The following is a 26,670-nucleotide window of genomic DNA, read 5'->3' as shown; positions in this document are numbered from 1 at the left end:
CCATATTATCTGATCGGAATAAGGGTTTTTGTTATGAGATGAGCGTTGAATATTGAATGATATATTTGTCTTCTTGATATACGTATATATAGCAAAAAGATTTTCGTAATTTACGGAGGAAATTTAGGAAAAGTGTTAGACAAAGTCTATTAAGATAGATATGATAAGATATGATAAGATATGATGTGTCTATACTCCAATAATAGCAATATGACGTGTCGAGATCATAAAATGATAAGTATGTAATTTGATAATCTTCGATTAAAGACTTTCAATTCGCAATGGCCTATTCAGGTCTAGGGGCTTGAGCTATAGGATCCTTTAAATCGGTAATCCAAACCTTCCATTCTAGAGTTTCGTAGACGCCATCCGTCAAGAAAATTCAATGATCAAAAATAACGAGAAATCAAAGATTTAAAAGTAATGAATATGAGTAGTGATGACATTATAATGTCTTTGAGATTCTCGATAACTCAATGACATTTTCTGGTTCGCAAACCGTTGCATAAAGGCATAAAGCATATAGATACGTGATATAACAAGGAGGTTATATACGTTTAAGTATGAATAGTAACAAATATCGGAGTTTCAAAAATCATGTATAATATTTCATGTAATACATATGTAATACACAAAACCATGATAGATGACATAGGAATGTCGAGAACGGTGTCGCATTTAAATGTGGTGGCAGAATTTAATAGTACTTAGGAGAATGAGCAGAGTTCTTAGATTGTCTCAGCATTCTAAGATAAGTAAAGTTTCTAAAGTATAGTGTAGTATTTAACAATTAAAGGTAACAATTAAAGGCACTATAGTCAAGAAAAGTTGTAGTCCTACATTGCTAAGGTACTTAATTGTATAAGGCACACTTAAAATGCAATCCTGGTTCTCTACAACAGCCTGCTCTGATACCAATCTGTCACACCCCAAAAATGGACCAGGGGTAATTGTGACCAATTATATCATAACACAGTTGTATAAACGAGAACGACTCTATATGAGACTTTTTAAATAAAACCTTTGTTAATAAAACAGCGAAAGCAGTAATAAATGTTTACATTACTATTAAAATGTAAAATAAATGTTTATGAACTAAAATATAATATGCGATGTCGACTCCATGCAAGCATCAAATCTATCATCACAAAGTTGCAAACAGCTAGCTCAATCATCACCTAAGACAAAACATGTTTAAAGTGTCAACCAAAAAGGTTGAGTGAAATTCATAGGTTTATAAATAATATCTAAAGTTTTAGACCACAAGATTTGGTTTAAAGTTGATCAATATAGATATATCAATCTAAAAGTGTTGCTGCAGTTTGTAATATCGCTACTAAACAATTTACCCTATGACACCATGTACTGTCAGTGTCGTGGAATCATTATTATGTAACCAAAGACCAACGGTCGAATGGTTAGAGACATTACTCTCAATAGGCCTACTCACAATAATTAAGTTTGCATTTAAACATAGCAATTGACGATATTACGGTAGGGATTTATCATGAATCAAAGCATGGCAGCATAGTTAACAATTTAGTACTTGTGTCTAAGCGTAAAACAGTTATAAAGCAAGCATGTGTCTCACCCCAAAAGTTATAAAAACAGTTATGAAGTAGTAAAAAGTGGGGCTATGAAGTTCACCTTAGTAGCAAGTAAGTCTTTCCACACAAAGAAGAATGAACGGAGTAAGTGATCGGAGATCTTAACCTAGAGATATAATCTTTGATTAGTTAATATCTAACAGACATAAAGTTTGTTTATTAATATAGCAACTATATTAACAGTGACGGTTTTCGAGAAAAGTTCCTATTTCTCAAAAGTTTCTATATTTAGAAACCTACTATTTATGGAAAGCTTCCACACATAGTAAGCTTCTATTTTAAGAAGTTCGGGTTATAATTCTTAACAAAGATATTGTACAATCTCGCCCAAACTTCGTTGCTAACATGCAAGTCACTCGAATGATCTATTATTACCGAGCGGCCCAGGATCTCTTGACCAGAATCTAAGTCTTGGCATTCGAGATCCACAAGCGTCCCATAATGGTAACAAGGATCACCTTATTCCACAAGTAGCGGTGATGTTTGTATAAAGTGAACGTTATCTTTTAATTATAACCTTCACGTTATATGTGTATACACACAACGAATTATTAATGTACTTAATAATTATATATGTGATAATATAACCTAAGTATTATTTAATATTTAGTTATACCTTAGTATGTCTTATATATATTAAATATAATTACCTTTAAATAAATACCTAAATTACTTCAAAGATAATAGTGTTTTATTAATCAAACATTATCCAAAAAAGTCTAAATACTTAATTAAATATCTACAAATTATATACATAATTTTTATAGTCTTATTTAATCATATAAATCAGTAAAAAATTTTAAGAAAATATTTTTATTATATTTTGTATTTATTTTTGTTTTTACCCTTAATTTATTCACAAAACAAGTTTAATTCTACATAATTACTAAATAAACCTAAAAACTTATTTTTATAATTTTTATAAGTTTTTATCAGTCTAATAACCTGTAGAAAAAATATTTAAAAAAATATTTTTATTATTTTATATTTATTCTTAATTTACCTTCGAATTACATAATAATAGAGTTTAATTATATAATAATTACCAATTCGACCCAAGTAATTATTTTTATAATTTTTTCCAGATCTATATAAGTTTTATAAACTCAGAAAAAATTAAATATATTTTATTTTTTATTAAAAATATTTATTACGAATTTTACATTGTATTTACGTTTAAATACTACATAATTCGTATTTAATTATAAATAATATTCCATAAATTATCAAAATTATTTTTATACATCATAATACTTATAATACTAATTATAACATATAAACATAATTTATATATATTAATTTGAAATTTATAAAGAATATAAAAAAATAAAAGCAATTCGATAAAAAAATATAGAAAATACCTCAAGTAGTTTCCCAAGTTTGTGAGAGATTTTTTTCAAAGATTTGATACAAATTTTTATGAAATGGAAGTAGGTATTTATAGGAAAAAAATGGTTGGTGAATGAAAAATATATAAATAAAATAAAGGTGCCAATTTTGACAAAAAAAGAAAACATGTTAAAAATGTTTTTAATATATTTTGTCTTTGAAAATATTTAGTCAAAATTCATGGGCTCATTATTTAATTTATAAAAAAAATCTTATTTCTTTTTTTTATAAGCTAAAAATATAAATAATGATTAAAATTACTTATCGTTTAATTAATAATTAAGTTACATATAGTTTTATATATAATACACATTAATATTAATATTAACTAAAGTTATTTTATATAATTAGTATAAAATTTACTTAACAAAACGTGTCGACAAAAAAATAAATATTTAATCAACGTCGAATTTAATCATATATTAAGTATGGATAACAACCCTAGGGGCAATGATAATGCTAAAAACGAACATATATTTCATAGCATTATCCCTCAAGAAAGACAAGCTTTTAGTTGCAATTGTTCTATTTACAAGTGATATTCGTTTAAATAATAAAAGGTGAAGACAAAAGACAGATTCGACGATTTGAAGACGCAAACGACCAAAAAGCTCAAAAGTACAAAGTACAATCAAAGTGGTTCAAATTATTGATGAGAAACGTCTCAAAATTTCAAGAGTACAAGATGCAAAATGCAAAGTACAAGATATTAAATAGTACGCAAGGACGTTTGAAAATCCGGAACCGAGACATGAAGCAACTTTCAGTGCGCGACGCAACGAAAAAAAATTACAAGTCAACTATGTATAAGAATAAAATATAATATATAATTAATTATATATATTATTATATAATATAATTTTACGCAGCCCACGTTTTGGATCTAATATGTGAGCTGGTTTCCAGACATCCGCACTCGCAGTACTTTTGTGAAGGATACATCCGTACTCGCGGAGATCTACAGTACAATGTAGGCCTATAAAAGCCATCGAATTCTGCACGAATTTTACACACCTTTTCCTAATTCATTCTCTCTATCTCAACGTATTTATATATATATATATATATATATATATATATATATATATATATATATATATATATATATATATATATATTATAATTTTAATTTTAATTTTAATAATAATAAGGGTATGTTAGTGAATGTTGTAAGGGTGTAAGTCGAAATTCTGTCCGTGTAACGCTACGCTATTATTAATCATTGTAAGTTATGTTCAACCTTTTTAAATTAATGTCTCGTAGCTAAGTTATTATTATGTTTATTTAAGCCGAAGTAATCGTGATGTTGGGCTTAAATATTAAAATTGGGTAATTGGGCTTTGTACCATAATTGGGGTTTGTACAAAAGAACGACACTTGTGGAAATTAGATTATGAGCTATTAATGGGCTTTATATTTGTTTAATTAAATGATAGTTTGTTAATTTAATATAAAGATTTATAATTGGACGTACCTATAAATAACCATATACACTCGATCGGACACGATGGGCGGAATATTTATAAGTACTAATAATCGTTCATTTAACCGGACACGGGAATGGATTAATAGTTAATGGACTTATTAAAACAGGGGTGAATTATATACAAGGACACTTGGTGTAATTATAGTTTAAGTCCCCAATTAGTTGGAATATTTAACTTCGGATATAAGGATAATTTAACGAGGACACTCGCACTTTATATTTATGACTGATGGACTGTTATGGACAAAAACCAGACGGACATATTGAATAATCCAGGACAAAGGACAATTAACCCATGGTAATAAAACTAAAATCAACACGTCAAACATCATGATTACGAAAGTTTAAATAAGCATAATTCCTTTATTTCATATTTAATTGCACTTTTAATTATCGCACTTTAATTTATTGTCATTTTAATTATCGTACTTTTTAATTATCGCACTTTAATTTATTGTCATTTTATTTATCGCACTTTTATTTATCGCAATTTCATTGTCGTTATTTACTTTACGCTTAAAATTAAGTTATATTTATTTTTAATATTTTACATTAGGTTTTAACTGCGACTAAAGTTTTAAATCGACAAACCGGTCATTAAACGGTTAAAACCCCCTTTTATAATAATAATACTACTTATATATATTTTTGTATTTTTACAATTATAAGTTAAAAATATAGCGTTAAACTTGACTAGTTCCCTGTGGACGAACCAGACTTACTAAAAACTACACTACTGTACGATTAGGTACACTGCCTATAAGTGTTGTAGCAAGGTTTAGGTATATCCACTCTATAAATAAATAAATAACTTGTGTAAAATTGTATCGTATTTAATAGTATTTTGTAGCAAATATATAACTATTTCGTATACGCCTCTACGCACATCAAGTATTTTTGGCACCGCTGCCTGGGACAGTTAAACGCGAAAAGAGCAACGCTATATAAAAAAAAATATTATTAAGTCGTAATCTATTTTTGTAAAAATACACGTTTTAAATATTAAAAATACAAGAAAAAGAAAAATATATCTATAATTTTAAGTTTAGTTAAATTAAAAAGTTTTTATATATATATTTTTTTATTTATTGTGAAAAAGTTATAAAAAAGTAATAAGTTATATTTATATTTTTCATAATTAAAAAAAAATATAGAAACTGAACCTGCAAAATTCGACCTGCATCTCATCTGAATCTGTGGTATCCGCACTCGCGGTACTTTTTGCCAGTTGGCATCCGCACTCGCGGAGGTCTCTGACAGGTCAAACATTGCAGCATTAATTACGAAATTAGGGTTATTTAATTAATTATTATTATTAATTAGGGTTTAATTAAAATATTAATTAGTTTTAGTTAATTAAATTTGTATTTTTAGGTATTAATTAGTTTTATTACTTATAAAATTAATACTTTTATAAAATATTAATTTAAAAATAATATTTTTATAAAAATTGTATTTTACAACTTTAAGTTTTATTTTTAAAATTTCGTACCTTTTTAATCGTTTATTCGTGATATTTATATTTTTCGTTCGTAACTAGTTTTAAGTTATCGTTTTTGCCATAATTATTTTTAATTATTTTTAGATTTTTAAGCTTTGCCGTAGTTATTTTTATTTCTAGATTTTTAGGCTTTGCCGTAAAATCCCTTAAGTGCTTTTTCTTTAGACTAAGATTTAGGTGCTTTAGAATTTTGCGACGCCGTTTTATATTTTAGTACTTTTTAAGTTATTACCGTTTTGAATATAGAATTCCTTTTAAGCTTTAATACCTTTAGACGCAACTTTTAATTCTTAGTTTTTAGACTTTTAAGTTTCGACGCGCTACGTTCTTTTTATTATTTTTCGACCTTTTATTTTTTGACGTTTTTCGAAGCGCTTTTTTTTCTTTCTTATTTCTCGACGCTCTAGTTTTTAGGACATAGAATTTTCTATTTCTTCTATAAAATTTCAAAACAAAAAATTATTTTAAGTGGTTAAATTGATAGACATCCAAAATTTTCCACTTCGTAGTAATAGTTGGATTTGTTAGTGGCGAGTTGTGGGCTTCCGATTTAAAGGGTCCTGGCTACCTGCTGCATCTATTGGCTATTCGAAACGTGAGCAAAAGCAGAAAAGTCTATTAATTTGATAACTTATATAATTTTTATCTTTTATAACTAATAGGATATTCAGTGAATGCACCGAGCAAAACGTTCACCACCTTTTATACGTTCACCACCTGTAACTCGATCAAGACATCTAGCCAATATTGTCGCCGTTGATTTTTCTTTAGAATCGTCATCAAGTCGACCAAGTACTCCAATTCAAATTTCAGATAATCTATTTTTTGAACCAGACCTCACAATTGAGAATCCGGAGGATATTCAGGGACAATTCAGAGATCCTCAACCACTAATCTTTCCTCCGGAACCACCAATCATTCAAACAGAGATTGTTGAGGAACAACCCATTAAATCAGAATCTTCTAGTGATTCAGACTCAACAAATTCAATCATGGAAAATCTGAAACCTCTAAGTATGGAAGACCGAATGCGAGCTAAACGCACTGGCCAAGGTCACGCAATTACTCAACCAGACATTAACGCACCAGATTATGAAATCAAAGGACAAATCCTACACATGGTAACTAATCAATGCCAATTTAGTGGTGCGCCAAAGGAAGATCCAAATGAACATCTTCGTACTTTTAATAGGATCTGTACACTATTTAAAATAAGAGAAGTGGAGGATGAACAGATATATCTCATGTTATTTCCCTGGACTTTAAAGGGAGAAGCCAAAGATTGGTTAGAATCGTTACCTGAAGGGGCGATTGATACATGGGACGTTTTAGTTGAAAATTTTATTAAACAATTCTTTCCGGCATCTAAAGCCGTGAGACTTCAAGGAGAAATTGTTACGTTCACACAAAAACCAAATGAAACTCTATATGAAGCGTGGACAAGATTTGGAAAGTTATTGAGAGGATGTCCGCAACATGGTTTAGACACCTGTCAAATAGTACAAATATTCTACCAAGGATGCGACATCACTACAAGAAAAGACATAGATATAGCAGCTGGTGGTTCCATTATGAAGAAAACTGCAACTAACGCTTACAAAATTATTGATAACACTGCTTCCCACTCACATGAGTGGCACCAAGAAAAAGATATCGTTAGATCATCTAAAGCAGCTAGAGCCGATTCTAGCCATGATTTAGATTCCATTTCTGCAAAGATAGATGCTGTCGAGAGACGAATGGAAAAGATGACTAAAGATATTCACTCAATACGAATTAGTTGTGAGCAGTGTGGAGGACCACATTTGACAAAAGATTGTCTCAGTATTGAACAAACAATGGAACAAAGAGAGAATGTTTCATACATGAACCTAAGGCCTGAAAATAATTATCAGAATAATTATCAACTGCCAAGACCGATCTACAATCAAAATCAGAATTATAACCAAAATGTTCCATACAACAATCAACAAGGTCCTAGCAATCAACAAGTATCTATTAATACTTACAATCAGCAAAGACCTATTTTTCAAAATAAACCACCACAAACCGATGATAATAAGCCAAATTTAGAAGATATGATGTCAAAGCTAGTTGAATCTCAAACGCAGTTTTTCACATCTCAGAAACAAACCAATGAACAAAATGCTCAAGCATTTAGAAATCAACAAGCTTCGATTCAAAATTTGGAACAAGAAGTAAGCAACCTAGCAAGGTTGATAGGTGAAAGGAAACCGGGAAGTCTACCTAGTGATACAAATGCTAACCCCCGGAATGAAACAGCTAAAGCCATTACCACAAAAAGTGGTATTACACTTAAACCACCTGAAATGCCTATAATTTCTGATGACGCTATTCCTACTCCACAAGAACCACAACCTGAGCAAGATAAGGAAACAGAACCGGTAGTTGAAAAGGTTAATGAAGATAACACAGTTAAGGCAAAAACCTTATGTTAAACCATACCAACCACCACTTCCTTACCCGAGTAAAATGAGAAAAGAGAGAATTGAAGCCGAGCAATCTAAATTCTTGGATATGTTTAAACAAATAAATGTTAATCTTCCTTTCATTGATGTGATTTCAGGAATACCGAGATATGCTAAATTTCTGAAAGATCTAATCACAAATAGAAAGAAAATGGAAGAACTCTCGGCTGTTACTATGAATGCTAATTGTTCTGCAGTGCTGTTGAATAAGATACCAGAAAAATTATCAGATCCAGGAAGTTTCACAATTCCATATTTTCTGTGTAGTCTTAGTTCAATAGAAGCATTGGCAGACTTAGGTGCTAGTATAAATTTAATGCCGTATTCACTATACGCTAAACTAGACCTTGGAGAATTGAAACCAACACGAATAAGCATACAACTAGCCGATCGATCAGTAAAATATCCTAGAGGGATAATGGAGAACATGCTAGTTAAAGTTGGTACTTTAGTATTTCCAGTAGATTTTGTTATTCTGGACATGGAAGAAGATTCTCGAGTTCCTCTCATATTAGGAAGACCATTCTTAAACACGGCTAAAGCAATAATAGACGTGTTTGGTAAGAAACTGAACCTAAGTATAGAGGACGAGAGTGTTACCTTTTCTGTTGATAGAGCCATGCAAAAACCGAAATATGCAGATGATACATGTTATTATATTCAAACTATAGATTCACATGCAGAATTGTTAGAAGAATTTCCAGAATTACAAGGAACAGGAGAATGTTCTTTAGGAGAAGGAACTGAACCAATTGATGAAACTGAAATGTTAGCTACACTTATGACTAATGGATATGAACCAACAACAGAAGAAATTCAAATGCTAAAAGAAGAAGACAGATATCGATATAAATCATCGATAGAAGAACCACCGACATTAGAGTTAAAGCCACTTCCAAACCATTTGGAATACGCTTATTTACATGGTGAATCTGAATTACCTGTAATAATATCGTCTTCTCTTACCGAAAATGAAAAATCTCAACTCATTTCTGTGTTAAAAGCTCATAAACCAGCTATTGCATGGAAGATTCATGACATTAAAGGTATAAGTCCTTCGTATTGCACACATAAAATCCTTATGGAAGAAGGTCATAAAACGTATGTGCAACGTCAACGAAGACTAAATCCTAATATGCAAGATGTTGTTAAGAAAGAAATTATTAAACTGCTAGATGCAGGTTTAATTTATCCAATCTCTGATAGTCCATGGGTAAGCCCAGTTCAATGCGTACCTAAGAAGGGTGGCATGACTGTCATCACAAATGAAAAAAATGAGCTTATTCCTACTAGGACTGTAACAGGATGGCGTGTTTGTATAGATTATAGAAAATTAAATGACGCCACCAGAAAAGATCACTTTCCCTTACCTTTCATTGATCAAATATTGGAAAGATTAGCCGGAAACAGTTACTATTGTTTTCTTGATGGTTTTTCCGGATATTTTCAAATTCCAATAGCACCCGAGGATCACGAGAAAACCACGTTCACATGCCCTTATGGTACTTTTGCTTATAAACGCATGCCATTTGGACTTTGCAACGCCCCTGCAACCTTTCAAAGGTGCATGATGGCGATTTTTCACGACATGATAGAAGAATGCATGGAAGTTTTCATGGATGACTTTTCAGTCTTCGGTGATACATTTGAATCATGTCTAGTTAATCTTGAACGAATGCTTATTAGATGCGAGCAATCAAATCTAGTACTTAATTGGGAGAAATGCCATTTCATGGTTAAAGAAGGCATCGTTCTTGGTCATAAAATTTCAAAGGAAGGAATTGAAGTGGATATAGCTAAAGTAGATGTAATTACTAAACTTTCACATCCCACCAATGTTAGAGGAGTTAGGAGTTTTCTAGGGCATGCCGGTTTTTACCGACGTTTCATAAAAGATTTTTCTAAAATTGCCACTCCTATGAATAAACTTCTAGAAAAGGATGCTCCATTCATCTTTTCAGATGAATGCATCAAATCTTTTAATATTCTTAAAGAAAAACTCACTAATGCGCCGATTATGATAACTCCAAATTGGAATCTACCGTTTGAACTTATGTGCGATGCAAGTGATTTTGCAATGGGAGCCGTTTTAGGACAAAGGATTGAAAAACGATTTCAACCTATTTATTATGCTAGTAAGACGTTACAAGGAGCACAAACGAATTACACAACTACTGAAAAAGAACTCCTTGCCATTGTCTTTGCTTTTGACAAATTTCGTTCATATCTCGTTCTAGCTAAAACGGTGGTCTATACCGACCATTCTGCTCTTAGATACCTATTTTCGAAACAAGATGCTAAACCAATATTAATCTGTTGGATCTTACTCTTACAAGAGTTCGATATTGAGATCCAAGACAAAAAGGGAGCAGAAAATCTCGCCGCTGATCATCTTTCTCGTCTTGAAAATCCTGAATTAGAAGTTCTGAATGAATCGGCCATACAAGACAACTTTCCTGATGAATATCTATTGAAGATAGATTATAGTGAAATTCCATAGTTTGCAGACTATGCAAACTACTTAGTATGTGGATTCCTTGAAAAAGGGTTGTCGTACCAAAAACAAAAGAAATTCTTTAGTGATATAAAACACTATTTCTGGGAAGATCCACATTTGTTTAAAAGTTGTCCCGATGGAATAATACGCCGATGTGTATTCGGAGATGAAGCTAGTCAAATCTTAAACTATTGTCACACAGGACCAACATGAGGGCATTATGGGCCTCAACTCACAGCAAGAAAAGTTTACGATGCTGGATTCTATTGGCCTACAATTTTCAAAGACGCACACCTTCTTTGCAAATCCTGTGATACTTGTCAAAGGGCCAGAAAAATAAGTCAACGTGATGAAATTCCACAAAATGTCATTCAAGTATGTGAAGTATTTGACATTTGGAGTATTGACTTTATGGGTCCATTTCCAAAATCTCATAATAATCTCTACATTCTCGTTGCCATTGATTATGTATCTAAATGGACGGAAGCACAAGCTCTCCCAACTAACGATGCACGAGTTGTAGTCAACTTTTTAAAACGTCTTTTTGCAAGGTTTGGAACACCGAAAGCTTTAATAAGTGATCGGGGTACTCATTTCTGTAATAATCAACTTGAGAAAGTTCTCAAAAGATATGGAGTAACTCATAAAATCTCAACCGCTTATCATCCACAAACAAGTGGATAAGTTGAAAATACCAACCGAGCATTAAAACGTATTCTAGAGAAAACCGTAGGATCAAATCCGAAGGAATGGTCCATGAAATTGGAGGATGCACTCTGGGCTTTTAGAACAGCCTACAAAACTCTAATTGGAACCACACCTTTTAGACTCGTTTATGGAAAAGCATGTCATCTTCCAGTAGAAATTGAACACAAAGCATTTTGGGCTTTGAAGACATGTAATCTGGATTTACATGAAGCCGGACATCTACGGTTAAGTCAACTAAACGAATTTGAAGAATTAAGACATGAAGCATATGAAAATTCGTTAATCTATAAAGAAAGAACGAAGAAATGGCATGATAAAAGAATAAGAAGTTCAAAAGAATTCAAAGAAGGAGACAGAGTTCTTCTTTTCAATTCACGATTCAAGCTATTTCCTGGAAAATTGAAATCAAGATGGTCTGGACCATTCATAGTCAAAAGAGTTTTTCCGTACGGAACAATAGAATTAATAAATTCAAATGGGATTGAATTTAAGGTTAATGGTCACAGAGTTAAACATTACATAGATAATCCAATGGAAGTTGAAGATGAAGTTAATCACAATTTCGACACCACAGCTAACTAAGTGTGGGAAGAATCAAGTCTTTTTAGGGTAATATATATTTCTGTTAGAGTTAGATATTCTGTTTTCGTGTAGTTTTCGAGAATGGAATCCGAAATGGTCTTTCCCTAGCAGACCCTAAAGAACTAGTCTTCTCCCCCCATTCTGAATTTTTATCTTTTTAGGTTTTACGAGATGAAGAATTCCTTTGATCTGAACCATGGTCTAATGTTACACGCTTTGATTACTAAACGTAATAATGACACACTTCCGAGTGACCTGGTGTCAGTAATAAGAAGCAGATGTGACGAAGTAAGAAAATAACTCAGAAAAGATCATCATAAGATACATTTTGGTAAAGGAAAATCAAAATCCGCAACGAAAAGAAGAGCACGACACCTTGAAAGATGTTATAAATGCGGAAAATGGTCACACGAAGGTAAATGTTCAAATAATCAAACATATTCAAACACCGAATTTGTTACTCTATGCAGAGAAGGACCATTCATATGTTTAGAAGAAAAGATATTGAAGATTCGAGGTTATGTTTATGTAGCTATGGAACTCCTATGAGTCGGCTAAAGCGGGTCTCTGAGAATTCTTTCTCACAGGTAAGTATGTACAGTTTTTATTTTTTATTGCTTTTAACCTTTTGATAATAAACGCTGAATCGTTCGCTATAAAGTATTAAATTGGTATTCAATAAAATTAGGTATGCGTAACCGAAATTATTGATATCATACAAAAATTTATTACATCACTGCGAAATTTACCGTTTATTCTTAAGGTATAAATATCTTTAATCAATCAACCCAAAATATTTCAGAAATTCGTCAGGAGTAAAACTAGGTAATATAGCCGAAATTACTTTACCGAAAAGAGGGGCGTATATTTTTGATAATATTTGATTGATTAAAGTGGGATAAAAGACCAAAAAGATTTTTAATTTTATTTTTTTTAAATTAATAAATTATTATTAAATTATTCTTGTAAACTTTTTAAATTAATATATTTAAGTTTGTAAATATTTAAAAAATTAATATTTTTAATATAAGTTTGTATGTTTAAAAACAAAAATATAATATGAATTTGGTGTGAATTTTTAAAAATTTTAATAATATGAATTTTTAATTTTATGCATTTTAAATTTAAGTTTGGTGTGATTTTAAAAACAAAAATTTACTTTATTTCACTAAGTTAAAAATTTAATTTTTAAAATTCGTCGTGAGTTGAAAACTAGGTTGTTGAACCGAAATTTCTTTACCCGAGGGCGGGACGAGAAATTTTATTATCATTATTTTTAATTTTATTGATTTAAAGTATGCCAAAAACATTAAAAAAACCCAAAAATCTTTGCTTTTAAAACAACGCTTTAAAATGTCGAATTTTTTAAAAATTTTGTCGAGGGACAGACTAGGTAAACGTACCGAAACAACCTCATCCTAAATAAAAAGGAAAACAAAATTTTAAATTAATCAAGTAATTGTTTTATTAATAAAGGTTTTATATAAAAAAAATGGGAAAAACCGCACTCGCGGTACTTTGTGGGTACCACATCCGCACTCGCGGAGGTAGCAAAACCCAGCTGGGTTAACTGGTCGAACAGACCAGTCCCCAACACACCCACACGCATTTTTTTTTTGCGAAAAACACACACAAAACACTCTCAAATTAGCGATTTTTCACCGTTAAACATCAATTTTTTTTGCTAAAATCATGTTGAGAAGGATGCTACCAAGAAGTTTCTCAAGGAAATCGGTAATTTCTACATCTAAACACCCTTTAATTCGGATTTTTAGTGTTCTTGAATAAATTTATACCTAATTTGATTTTGATAATTTCTAGTTTAATTATGCTCAAATTGTTTGTGTATTATGCTTGTATAACCTAAATTGATGCTATTTAACATGATTAGAAGCCTAAAACTTCAAATTTTGAGTAATCTAGGGTTTGTGTTCTTGAGCAAAATTGGGGCTTTTTGATATAAACGGGTTATGGCCGAATTTTGTTGTTAGTTTATACTAAATTGAGTAGTGTAACATGTTTAGGTTGCTAAATGATCAAAACTTTGATCCTAAACATGATTTTCAAGTATTAAAGTAGACTTTTTGAATAAAAAAAATGCATGAACTCAATTTAATTGATATGAATGCCATTTGGAGCTTGTTTAATTTCTAGTAATGATTATTTTGACATGTTATTTGAGATAAAAGCTAAAGAACATTGTATACATTCTCATATTTGTTCATTTGTAAAAGTGTAGAATTGTTAATATTATGAAAATGCGTATAAAGTTTAATATGGATTAAACATGTCATTATGATTGTTTTGGTTTATGATTTTGCTAACACTAATGCATATTTGGATGCACAAAAATTGTGTTTAATGTGTTTTGCAGACTGAAAGGGGTGAATCTTCATCCGCATCTCAGGCTCACAATGCTCCTCCTGAGAATGCAGAAGAACAGGAGTTTAACGACCAATATAGACAAGATTTACCGCATCAATTCATTTCATATTCAAATATAGAATTGGTAGATTTACATCCTAATTTAAGGTTTGATCGACATTGGATAGATTATCCAAAATACTAGAGGAACTTGCACACACTTCAGTCTAATGTTGTTGAAGTACCTAGAGTAATAGATTGGGAACCATTAGAAACAGTTGGATTGGCCGGTCCAATCAAAGAATTACTTACACAAAGGTATGGTAATTCTACTTTTACTGATTGAGAACGTTTGTTTAATATACGTAGGCGTGTATATAGAGAATGGTGTGTGGAATTATTATGTAGTGTTGAAATAAATGATCGGGTATCTACCTTAACCGATCGTAGTTTTATTATATTTTTATTAGGAGGTGTGATGCGCCATATGTCTCTACTAGACATGGCTCAGGCTTTGTGTATATATACGCCTGAGGAACTAGCATCTACTGATTGTCAAGGGTTGATACTTAATGGTAGGAGGATTGATGAAAATTTTGATATGAATGAAATATGGAGTAGAATGACTAGGCATAACCGATTTCGTGGGGGGAATAGCTCTTATACTGATATTGATAGAGCTGAGCTAAGAGTAATCCATAGGATCTTAGCAAACTCGATTACACAGCGAGGTAAGAACAAAGAGAAAGTAAATGAGAATGATTTATTTTATCTCATGTGTATTCGAGACCCACAGAGCGCTGTGAGTATACCTTATTGTGTGGGTTATTATTTAACGCTGCAGCACCATATGATGGCCCGCATCCACAGGTCGAAAGAGATCAGCAGCAAGGTAACGCGGGAGGGGGGAATGAGATGACAGAAATGCAACTTTTTATGGCTCATCATGAGTATGAAATGGCTAGACAACGAGCATTACAAGATTGGCAGTATCATCAAAACCAAATCATAAGTCATCGTGCACACATAAATGCAAACTACATTGCTACTCCAATGCCCGTATTTCCTCCCTGGACTATACAGACCCGACCACCGTACCCTACATATGACCCAGCTCAAGCATTCTATAGTACATACGGCTATGAATGGGATCCCTACTGGCACAATCCTTATCAACCCTGATTTTCTTTATGCTTATTTTTATTTATTTGGTAACTTGTAATTTTATACTTTTAATATTTCTTTTGATACTTTAATAGTTTTTATAATTTTCTAACTTTTCTTATTAGATTTTTAATAATTTTTGAATGTGGGGTGATATACCCAACTTCAAAAATATGTATATATATGTTTGTAGTTTATCTCATGTACAAAACAGGGTAAAACAGCGCATTTTCAAAGACTGGCATTAAGTTCAGCAAAAGCAAATAATTTTGATGACAATATGCAAAATATATGTGAAATAACAACTGCAAGAATGAACAAATGATGTACACCATTTATCATTCAACAAACAAACGCCAATATGTTTGGAAACTTTGGTAAAATCTAATCATTTTTCTACGCTAATCACCCTCAATAATTTAAATTGTTACTGATTTCTTGCAAACGAGGGCATTGCAAGATCTTAAGTGTGGGAAGGGGTTAAATTCTTTCGGATTTTTAATTCAGATTTTTAATTTTTTTTTTTGACTTAAACACTTGGTTACCATTAAAAATACTAGTAATGCAGTAGTTGTATTAGAATCTAGTGCTCTCTGATAATAAGGAACAGCCCTAGTCTTATATACTGACTACCCAATTCTAGTAAAAATTTTCAAATAAATGAATTCAAAATCATGTTTATACATATTTATGAACGATAAAACTAGGTGTTAACACCGAAATTATTGTTACCTCGGAAAGGACAATAAAAAGGCAAAGAAAGGAAAATAAAAGCCAAGTGTGGGAAAAAATTACCAAGTTCTTTAAAACATATATCACATATTTTGTACAAAGATACTTTTGTTTTGGACAAAATTAACCATTTTACCTGAGAAATTGTAATATATTTGAAAGAAAGATGGATCTACACGATGAATCAATGCCATCATTAAAAGGAAGTAAAGTCTTCCGAAAAAGACACGCGCTTCTTGATTTAGGTCAGGAAGTTGTCGTTCAGACCAGTTGTAGAGTCTACGAAAAACCTTGAAAAGTTTTCTCGAAAATCAGCTGGAAATTCACGGACCTCAGCATCAAACAGGGTCGCCAAGTGGTCAGACTTATCCTAACCATGAGAGGATCTGTCTCGTAAAATGGGGAGGGCGCCGTGCAAATTAGCTTGATAAGACTAATGAATCAGATCTCCAGAAGGGATAATCTCTTTAAAGATCAAAAATCAGCTTTTAAGACTGATATTACTCAATCCTAGAGATTGACCTTAAAGATTGAGAATTCAAACTCATGGAATTCGATGATATCTAAACTCGAGCTTGAACGAGAAAATATTTTGATCAAAATTACAAACCGATTTGTTTTCTGAAAACCCATTTTTAATGCGTTCATTACCATTGAACGTAAAATCCTAGGAATTCACTTGGAATTCATTAGGTCACCTGAACCAAATCAGGTGTCAACCGTAAGAACGGTGGTTGCATAACATGGTCGAAGACAGGACCTTGTGCCAGACCAAAAAACTATAGGGTGATCTTTACTATTACTCCTACAAAGGATAGTAATTGCATCCGACACGATATAGACCATAATTAAAAGCATGTCAGGGGACATTGCCTTAACAGTTGTTTGTTCAACGCTTTCCTTTACAACCGGACGGTAGTTTACCGAAAGGTAATATACGGAGCAAGTATACTGGACGTGTTGCTTTCCCAATACAAGGTTAGCAAGTGGGTGACACAAAACCATAAGTTTTGAGCTAAAATTTTCAAATCTGAAATCCACCAAACCCACAAAAACATTTTACAAACACCGGTGAAGGGTTATTCCGAAAAACTTATCTAGGGTAAAAACTAGATTGAATTTTCAAAAGATCAAATGTTTTCATAAAGATCCAATTTCCTTAAGGATCTAATTTTTCATAGTCATATGGGACTGTAAACCACAACGTTACTACCATTGTTCATACCGCCGTATAGAATTCACTGATGTACAAAGTGTGAAGAATAAAGAAGTGATTCTAGTATTTTTATTTCAAGACTATATTGCTTGAGGACAAGCAACGCTCAAGTGTGGGAATATTTGATAATTCTAAAAACGAACATATATTTCATAGCATTATCCCTCAAGAAAGACAAGCTTTTAGTTGCAATTGTTCTATTTACAAGTGATATTCGTTTAAATAATAAAAGGTGAAGACAAAAGACAGATTCGACGATTTGAAGACGCAAACGACCAAAAAGCTCAAAAGTACAAAGTACAATCAAAGTGGTTCAAATTATTGATGAGAAACGTCTCAAAATTTCAAGAGTACAAGATGCAAAATGCAAAGTACAAGATATTAAATAGTACGCAAGGACGTTTGAAAATCCGGAACCGAGACATGAACCAACTTTCAGTGCGCGACACAACGGAAAAAAAATTACAAGTCAACTATGCATAAGAATAAAATATAATATATAATTAATTATATATATTATTATATAATATAATTTTACGCAGCCCACGTTTTGGATCTAATATGTGAGCTGGTTTCCAGACATCCGCACTCGCGGTACTTTTGTGAAGGATACATCCGCACTCGCGGAGCTCTACAGTACAACGTGGGCCTATAAAAGCCATCGAATTCTGCACGAATTTTACACACCTTTTCCTAATTCATTCTCTCTATCTCAACGTATATATATATATATATATATATATATATATATATATATATATATATATTATAATTTTAATTTTAATTTTAATTTTAATTTTAATAATAATAAGGGTATGTTAGCGAATGTTGTAAGGGTGTAAGTCGAAATTATGTCCGTGTAACGCTACGCTATTATTAATCATTGTAAGTTATGTTCAACCTTTTTAAATTAATGTCTCGTAGCTAAGTTATTATTATGCTTATTTAAGCCGAAGTAATCGTGATGTTGGGCTTAAATATTAAAATTGGGTAATTGGGTTTTGTACCATAATTGGGGTTTGGACAAAAGAACGACACTTGTGGAAATTAGACTATGGGCTATTAATGGGCTTTATATTTGTTTAATTAAATGATAGTTTGTTAATTTAATATAAAGATTTACAATTGGACGTACCTATAAATAACCATATACACTCGATCGGACACGATGGGCGGGATATTTATAAGTACTAATAATCGTTCATTTAACCGGACACGGGAATGGATTAATAGTTAATGGACTTATTAAAACAGGGGTGAATTATATACAAGGACACTTGGTGTAATTATAGTTTAAGTCCCCAATTAGTTGGAATATTTGACTTCGGATATAAGGATAATTTGACGAGGACATTCGCACTTTATATTTATGACTGATGGACTGTTATGGACAAAAACCAGACGGACATATTGAATAATCCAGGACAAAGGACAATTAACCCATGGTAATAAAACTAAAATCAACACGTCAAACATCATGATTACGGAAGTTTAAATAAGCATAATTCCTTTATTTCATATTTAATTGCACTTTTAATTATCGCACTTTAATTTATTGTCATTTTAATCATCGTACTTTTTAATTATCGCACTTTAATTTATTGTCATTTTATTTATCGCACTTTTATTTATCGCAATTTCATTGTCGTTATTTACTTTACGCTTAAAATTAAGTTATATTTATTTTTAATATTTTACATTAGGTTTTAACTGCGAATAAAGTTTTAAATCGACAAACCGGTCATTAAACGGTAAAAACCCCCTTTTATAATAATAATACTACTTATATATATTTTTGTATTTTTACAATTATAAGTTAAAAATATAGTGTTAAACTTGACTAGTTCCCTGTAGACGAACCGGACTTACTAAAAACTACACTACTGTACGATTAGGTACACTGCCTATAAGTGTTGTAGCAAGGTTTAGGTATATCCACTCTATAAAAAATAAATAACTTGTGTAAAATTGTATCGTATTTAATAGTATTTTGTAGCAAATATATAACTATTTCGTATACGCCTCTACGCACATCAGGCAAATTAGTCAATTCAAGTATGGAAATGTGAGGGTTGTTATATTGTTGTTGTGTTTTTGGTCACTTGGATGCCCAATGTCCGAAACAGACGGTGGTTAAGGAGAAACCTAATGAAGATCAAACATCAAATCTAGATACGGAGGGGTTCCAACAGGTGAAAAATAAAAAAAGGAAAAGGTCATGCAACAATGGATCAGAAAAAGGGGAAGAAAGGGGGTATTGCGGTTGGTAAATCGAAACAAAAATTGGTTTACCGTTCGAAGGTAGATAAAATAATGGGGGATGCTGGGACAAGCAAGAGGTCACAAGTGAAAACTCAAAATGCGTTCGGAGCCCTTAATAAATATACATATAACCTTGTTGATGAACTAAGTGACATTGAATCTGACAATGACGAGACGGCCTAATTCATGGCAGGGAAGAATAATAGTCCTAAGATAACGACTCCGTTTGGTATGAAATCGGGTTGGTTATAGTGGTAGTCCTTGTCTTGATGTGTTATTAGATTATTGGTTTTGCTAGTCCTTTGTTGTAGGTTCTAGGTTGTTTTTGGGGTTGTTTGAGAGGCCACTAGGTGCGCTTCTGGTCGTTAAGCTTCATTGTATTTTTATTATTTTTTAATAATTTATATCGGGTAAAACCCTTTACCCAAAAAGATTACCAAAATAAATAACTTTAGAAAAAGTTAGTACACTAATAAATAATGGTGTCATAAGGCCTTATTTGGTTTAGCGAATTTTACTAATAGATTGGAATCTATCAAATGAACTGAAATTAGAAAGAAATAGATTTCATTTCATAGAGTATGATCAACTGAGTATGAATAAATTAGAATGTGAAATGAATATTTCGTTGACACGGAATGAATTCTATTTTTTTTGTTAAAATTTATGGCTAATTTTCACGTATTACAAAAAGTATTATGATGATAGAAATAAACAGAAAAAATACATATAAATATATAGACATATTCTATATTTATATTATATTATCTTATATATATATATATATATATATATATATATATATAGGGGAAGTAACCAATCGGGGGGAAGCGGGGGAAAGCAAAATTTTTTTTTTCTTCGTTTTTTTTGAATTTTTTTTTTCCGGCATCAAGATCACACGAAAATATGAACATTTAGAAGAGACACTTCGTGATGAATGTTATTATTTAGGCGGAAAAACGATCGACAAAAATAACATTCAAGATAATATTGTTCGTGAAGAATATGAACGTTTTTTTCTTCTTCATGTTTTATGAAGTAAAATTTAGCCCGATTTAGAGTTTAGGGTTTGGTGTTTTGGACCAAACCCTAAACCCTAAACTCTAAACCGTTCGTGTTAAAAACTCAATCTAAATCCTAAATCTAAACCCTAAATCTAAACCCTAAACCCTAAATTTCTAAACCCTAATATCTAAACCCTATAAACCCTAATATCTAAACCCTAATATCTAAACCCAAATAGCTAAAACCTCAAAATACGCTCGAAAAACACGATAATTGTTATATATTATTTCTTCGAGCGTTTTCCCGTCAAAATAAAAACATTTATTACAAAATATCTCTACTAAATGTTCATATTTTCATCTCATCTATAATGTTCGTGAACAAAGTTTTTTCAAAAAATGAAAAAAAAAAAAGTTTTTTCCTTCCCCCCGAATGGTTACTTCCCTCTTGATCCTACCACTATATATATATATATATATATATATATATATATATATATATATATATATATATATATATATATATATACACACACATTATTAAATCACATGATAATAATACTACGTGTCACATTCTGATTAAATTATGATACGTGTCAGTTGCTTGTTAAATTCTGCCACGTGACATATATAAAAACATAAATTAAAAAAAACCTAAAATTGGAAAGATTTTTAGAATTAATATATAAATATTTTACTAAAATAAATTTACACGAAATAATGATGTTAATATATGTATATATTATATGACTTTATGTAACACCATACTCTTTTTTTTTTTTTTTTTTTTTTTAAATCACAGCGAAAACTTAATTATTATATTTACAAATCAATTTAAGTAATAAACTTAAAACATTGTTATTACAGTGATCCAGGTGTTACGTTATTACAAAACCATTTATATATTTATATAATATATTAATATACAAGCGTATCAAACATATCCAACATATCGATTCTTCTCCTAAAACCCAACCAAACAAAGCATAACCTGCAAGGGAGGAAACTGTGGGGAGTTAGCACAATGCTAAGTGAATGGAAACATATAGGTTTTTAGCATCAAGCTAAGTACAATTGCATAACAGCAACAAGATAAACCAGAATGGTAACACTAGGCTCGGCGGCTTGTACGAGCCATTAACTACTAGCTGATCAGGCTAGAGTTTACCGAAAGTTCCTGTTACTGTCTCCCTCGCATAGTAATCCGGGCGTAGAGGATGCGTCATTCAAACTATACTACACGAATAGTAACTCTTGAAACCAACATGACAGCAAGGTTGACCTTATGCTCAGCTTTATACCCAAAGCTGATTACCAACTAGACATCATAGCCGATAATACCCAAGTGCACATAATCATCACAGAAGCATAAACATCATATGCTAACTAGTCTGGTGTAACATCGCAGGACAACAGTAGCATAACCTGCTACTACATACATATAACAGTTAAGATAGTCCCACTCACCGATACCCGCAAACCTCGGTAGTCTAATCTCACCGAGTCTTCTCCTCTTGCGTCTGTATCACCTGAGAACAAATACTCAACAAGTCAGTAAATCATATCCCATTTACTAACCATATAATATTATCAAAATCACTTATCGCGATACAGAACGATATACAAGTTTCACAACAATATATACATATATATACCCATCGTATCATATATATATATATATATATATATATATATATATATATATATATATATATATATATATATATATATATACACACACACACACACACACACACACACACACACACATATATATACCTAACTTAGTATATATACATATATACACTTATATAAACTAAACATGTCCAAACGAGCGGGTCATGGGCAAAACGGGCGGTCAAACAAACACACAAACTGTAAAACAAGTGCACGGGCCATCGGGCTGCGGCCACACCAAGCCGTTACGCGCCACACGGGCGAACATCAGCAAAAGGGGCTGCAACAGCAGCGAAAACGCTGCAACAGCAGCTGAAAACAGCAACAGAATGCTGAAACAGCTGAACAGAACAGTATCAGCAGCAGTTTCGAGTTTCGAGCAGTTTTTTTATACCAAATTAAGGGCTCACAATCAAGCATTAACATGTACATAACAGAACACAAGTATCCAACAAGCTAACAACACCTTCAATCAAGATTTATCACTACAAAATACAAATTTATCATTTTTTTTCTCAAGAACCCTAAAAACACCAATTCATAATTTTAACATGAATCAAGAATATATATATCATGTATACAACATATACCAACTATAGTCATAATCAATTCAAGCATATAAACAACAATTCACAAGATTTGACCATTACTCCTAATTTTTGTACAAAACCCTTAAAACTCATAAAAACTTATTAAATAGCAAGAATCATAAGTTCTTACCTTGTTTTGATAGGAATCGCATGAATCAGTATCTTGTTTAAAGTTCTAGAATCAAATGATGAAATATAAGTTTTAAACTCAAAGGGTTGTTGGATTCGGTAGTACAGAGACAAAAAAGAAATAAGGTAAAAATATAAGTCGTGTGTTGGTGTATGCGAGTGTATCTTACTCGTGTATGTGTGTGTGTTAATTACCAATTAGGTAAAGTAAATATAAATCAAGTTTAAAAAACATCCAGGGACCATACGTGTTTAACTTGACAAAAGCCACCACATCAAGCTTTATTATTTAAAAACACAATATAATTAAGTGTATAATAAACACAATATAATTGAGTGTATAATAGTAAATTATGTGTATGTCAAAAAGTGGTGTGTAAAGATCACCTCCCATTATATATTATGTATTATGTTATGTTATATTATTTCTATTAATTACGAAGCTTCAAATCATCCATCTTAAAAAAGTAACCAAGAGCAATTGTTATGACATTTTATAATATTTATATTTTATTTTCTTATATAATTTATTACTGTATATCACAATAAAATACAATTAGAAATGTGAATAAAATTATGATTAATTAACGGTTTTAAAGTAACTTTTACAGGCTCATATTTATGCTTTATCAATTGTTTGTTAAATGAAATCTAAAATGATTTTAACGGACAGACTCGTGATGTATGTGATACTTTTCAATACTAATGCTTCCGATACAAATGTTATTAGTATTAAAAAAAAAATCATTGTCATTGTATTATAAACATTATCGAATACTAATTTATGCAATTGTCGTGCAATGCACGGACTTAAAAAACTAGTATATATATAAAGTATATGGGTCATAATAAAGAGGGAAACATTTTTTTTGGGGGGAAGAGATAAGTAGTAATTTTGTTTTTCGTTTTTTCGATTTTTTTTCTCATCATTAAGAGCACACGAAAATATGAATATTCAAAAATGACACTTTGTGCTGAATGTTATTATTTTAGCGGGAAAACGCTCGAAGAAAAAAATGATAGCATGCATAATGTGTAATGTTATTCCTGAATGTTATTCTTCGAGCGTCTTTTTTCCATCATATGTGAAGTTTTTTTTCAAGAATTACCTCAATTTAGAGTTTAGGGCTTAGGGTTTTGGGTTTAGTCCCTAAACCCCAAACCCTAAACCATAAGCCCTAAACCCTATACTCTAAAGCGTTCGTGTTAACAATTCAATCTAAACCCTAATTTCTAAATCCTAAACCCTAATTTCTAAATCCAAAACCCTAATTTCTAAACCCTAATAGATAAACCCTAATTTTTAACCCATATTTTCTACTTAATTTCTAAACCCTAAAAAAAAAAAAAAAAAAAAAAAACTCAGAAGCAAACATTCATTGCAATGAATGGTATCATTTAGTTCTTCGAGCGTTTTTTCATCAAAATAATAACATTTACCACGAAGTTTCTTTTTTAATCTTCAAATTTTTATGTGATCTTAATGCCTGAAGAAAATTAAAAAAAAAACGAAAAAAAATATTTCCCTCTAAAAAGTGCTCCCGTATTGATTAATACATTAAAGTACATAAATATATATATTTATTTAAAAATATAAATATAAATAAATGTATAAATATAGTAGAATTAAAACAAAAACGTAATATATGAAATTTATTATATTTTAAGTTATAATAAAAATAAAAAATATATTTTAAATTTGTAATTAAATTATAATAACAAATGTAAATGGGCTTGGACCAGATATATACATATTGGGTTCATTCCATTTGGCTCTTTGGAGATAGTTATTAGAGACAAGATCACGTGATTAGTTGATCATGGTAATGATCACGTACTTGGAGATCAAGTTTAGTTATTTTATACTGTAAATATTATTTCCATATACTTTTTATCTTTTTCTCCAAGATATGTACAATAATATCATCCCACAATTGTGTAGAGAATTATTTTCTTATATGGTATCAGAGCACCATATGTGGATGATTTAATCATTACAGGAAATCACAGTAGCACCATTTGCAAGTTCATCTCTCGTCTGAATGAGGAATTTTCCATTAAAGATCTTGGTCATCTCAGCTATTTCTTGGGGCTCGAAGTAGCTTACATGAATTCTGGTTTATTCTTGAGCCAAACCAAATATGCTCATGATATATTGGTTTGAGCTGGTTTAGTGGACTCCAAACCAGCTGCAACACCACTAGCTACGGCCGAGAGCTTTACATTGCATGGTACTCTTTTAAAGAATTCTACCTTCTATCACTCGCTCGTTGGTGCATTACAATATCTAACGATTACCCGCCCCGACATTTCTTATGCGGTCAATCAAGTTAGTCAGTTTCTTCATGCACCCACTACTGATCATTTTCAAGCCGTGAAGCGGATTATACGGTATGTCAAAGGTACACTTGTCTATGGTTTGTCTTTTCATCATGCTTCAAAACCTTTGTTACTTGGATACTCTGATGCTGACTGTGCCCGATGTATTGAGACAAGACGTTCTACGTATGGTTATTCTATATTTCTTGGTGGTAATCTTATTTCATGGAATGCCAGGGAGCAGTCAACCGTGGCTAGGTCTAGTTGTGAATCGGAGTATCGTGCTTTAGCTAACACTGCAGTCGAAATCGTATGGATTACACATCTTCTTCGTGAACTTTATGTATTGCCTCCGGAAAGACCGACCATTCTATGCGACAACAAGAGTGCAATCTTTCTAAGTCAAAATCCTGTTTCTAACAAGAGGTCAAAACATATTGACATTGATTATCACTTTGTTCGTGAGCTCGTATCTTCTGAAAAGCTCTACACCAAGTTTGTTCCAACGGCACTTCAACTTGCGGTCATCTTTACCAAAAGTCTTCCTCGTTCATTGTTTGAATCGTTTCATAGCAAGCTTCATGTTGGTCCTCCACCAGTTCGCTTGAGGGGGGGGGGGGAGGGGGGTATTAGAGATAAGATCACGTGATTAGTTGATCATGGTAATGATCACGTACTTTGAGATCAAGTTTAGTTATTTTATACCGTAAATATTATTTTCATATACTTTTTATCTTTTTCTCCAAGATATGTATTGTATATAAATATATCAATAATATCATCCTACAATTGTGTGGAGAATTATTTTCTTATAATAGTGAATACTTACAAGTCCAAACTACAAACTATGGTGACAAAACAACAATGCATCTATCAAAATAAAAGCCTGTATACGTATTTGTATAGTTTGTATCTGATTCAATAGATATTCATCTTATTCGATCCACTAACAAT

General features: G+C 31.5%; 1 protein-coding gene and 1 long non-coding RNA gene across 2 annotated transcripts; one reads left to right on the top strand and one right to left on the bottom strand.

The window, feature by feature from the left end:
* Positions 1-21,820: 21,820 nt before the first annotated feature.
* Positions 21,821-23,440, bottom strand: LOC139896418 (uncharacterized). The gene is made up of 3 exons (XR_011776223.1): positions 23,399-23,440; positions 22,469-22,530; positions 21,821-21,992 (listed from the first exon to the last, which is right to left on the bottom strand). It is a non-coding gene; the product is annotated as an uncharacterized lncRNA (long non-coding RNA).
* A 1,777-nt stretch (positions 23,441-25,217) lies between these two features.
* On the top strand, positions 25,218-26,365 carry LOC139900150 (uncharacterized mitochondrial protein AtMg00810-like). The gene is made up of 3 exons (XM_071882947.1): positions 25,218-25,264; positions 25,366-25,514; positions 25,572-26,365. The coding sequence occupies exons 1-3, from the start codon at positions 25,218-25,220 to the stop codon at positions 26,363-26,365; spliced, it is 990 nt and encodes a 329-aa protein (XP_071739048.1).
* Positions 26,366-26,670: the final 305 nt, after the last annotated feature.

Source organism: Rutidosis leptorrhynchoides, chromosome 3, assembly GCF_046630445.1.
Source record: "Rutidosis leptorrhynchoides isolate AG116_Rl617_1_P2 chromosome 3, CSIRO_AGI_Rlap_v1, whole genome shotgun sequence".
In the NCBI taxonomy this organism is placed as follows: domain Eukaryota; kingdom Viridiplantae; phylum Streptophyta; class Magnoliopsida; order Asterales; family Asteraceae; genus Rutidosis; species Rutidosis leptorrhynchoides.
Note: the sequence above shows the minus strand (reverse complement) of the source record. Positions and strands in the feature narration are given on the sequence as shown.

What these genes read in the sequence shown, in the direction of transcription:
- LOC139900150 (XM_071882947.1), top strand. Translation starts at nt 25,218, where the DNA reads ATGGTAATGATCACGTACTTGGAGATCAAGTTTAGTTATTTTATACT. An exon ending in AAGTTTAGTTATTTTATACT is followed by an intron (nt 25,265 to 25,365) that starts GTAAATATTATT and finishes ATATGGTATCAG; the next exon opens with AGCACCATATGTGGATGATT. An exon ending in AGTAGCTTACATGAATTCTG is followed by an intron (nt 25,515 to 25,571) that starts GTTTATTCTTGA and finishes GAGCTGGTTTAG; the next exon opens with TGGACTCCAAACCAGCTGCA.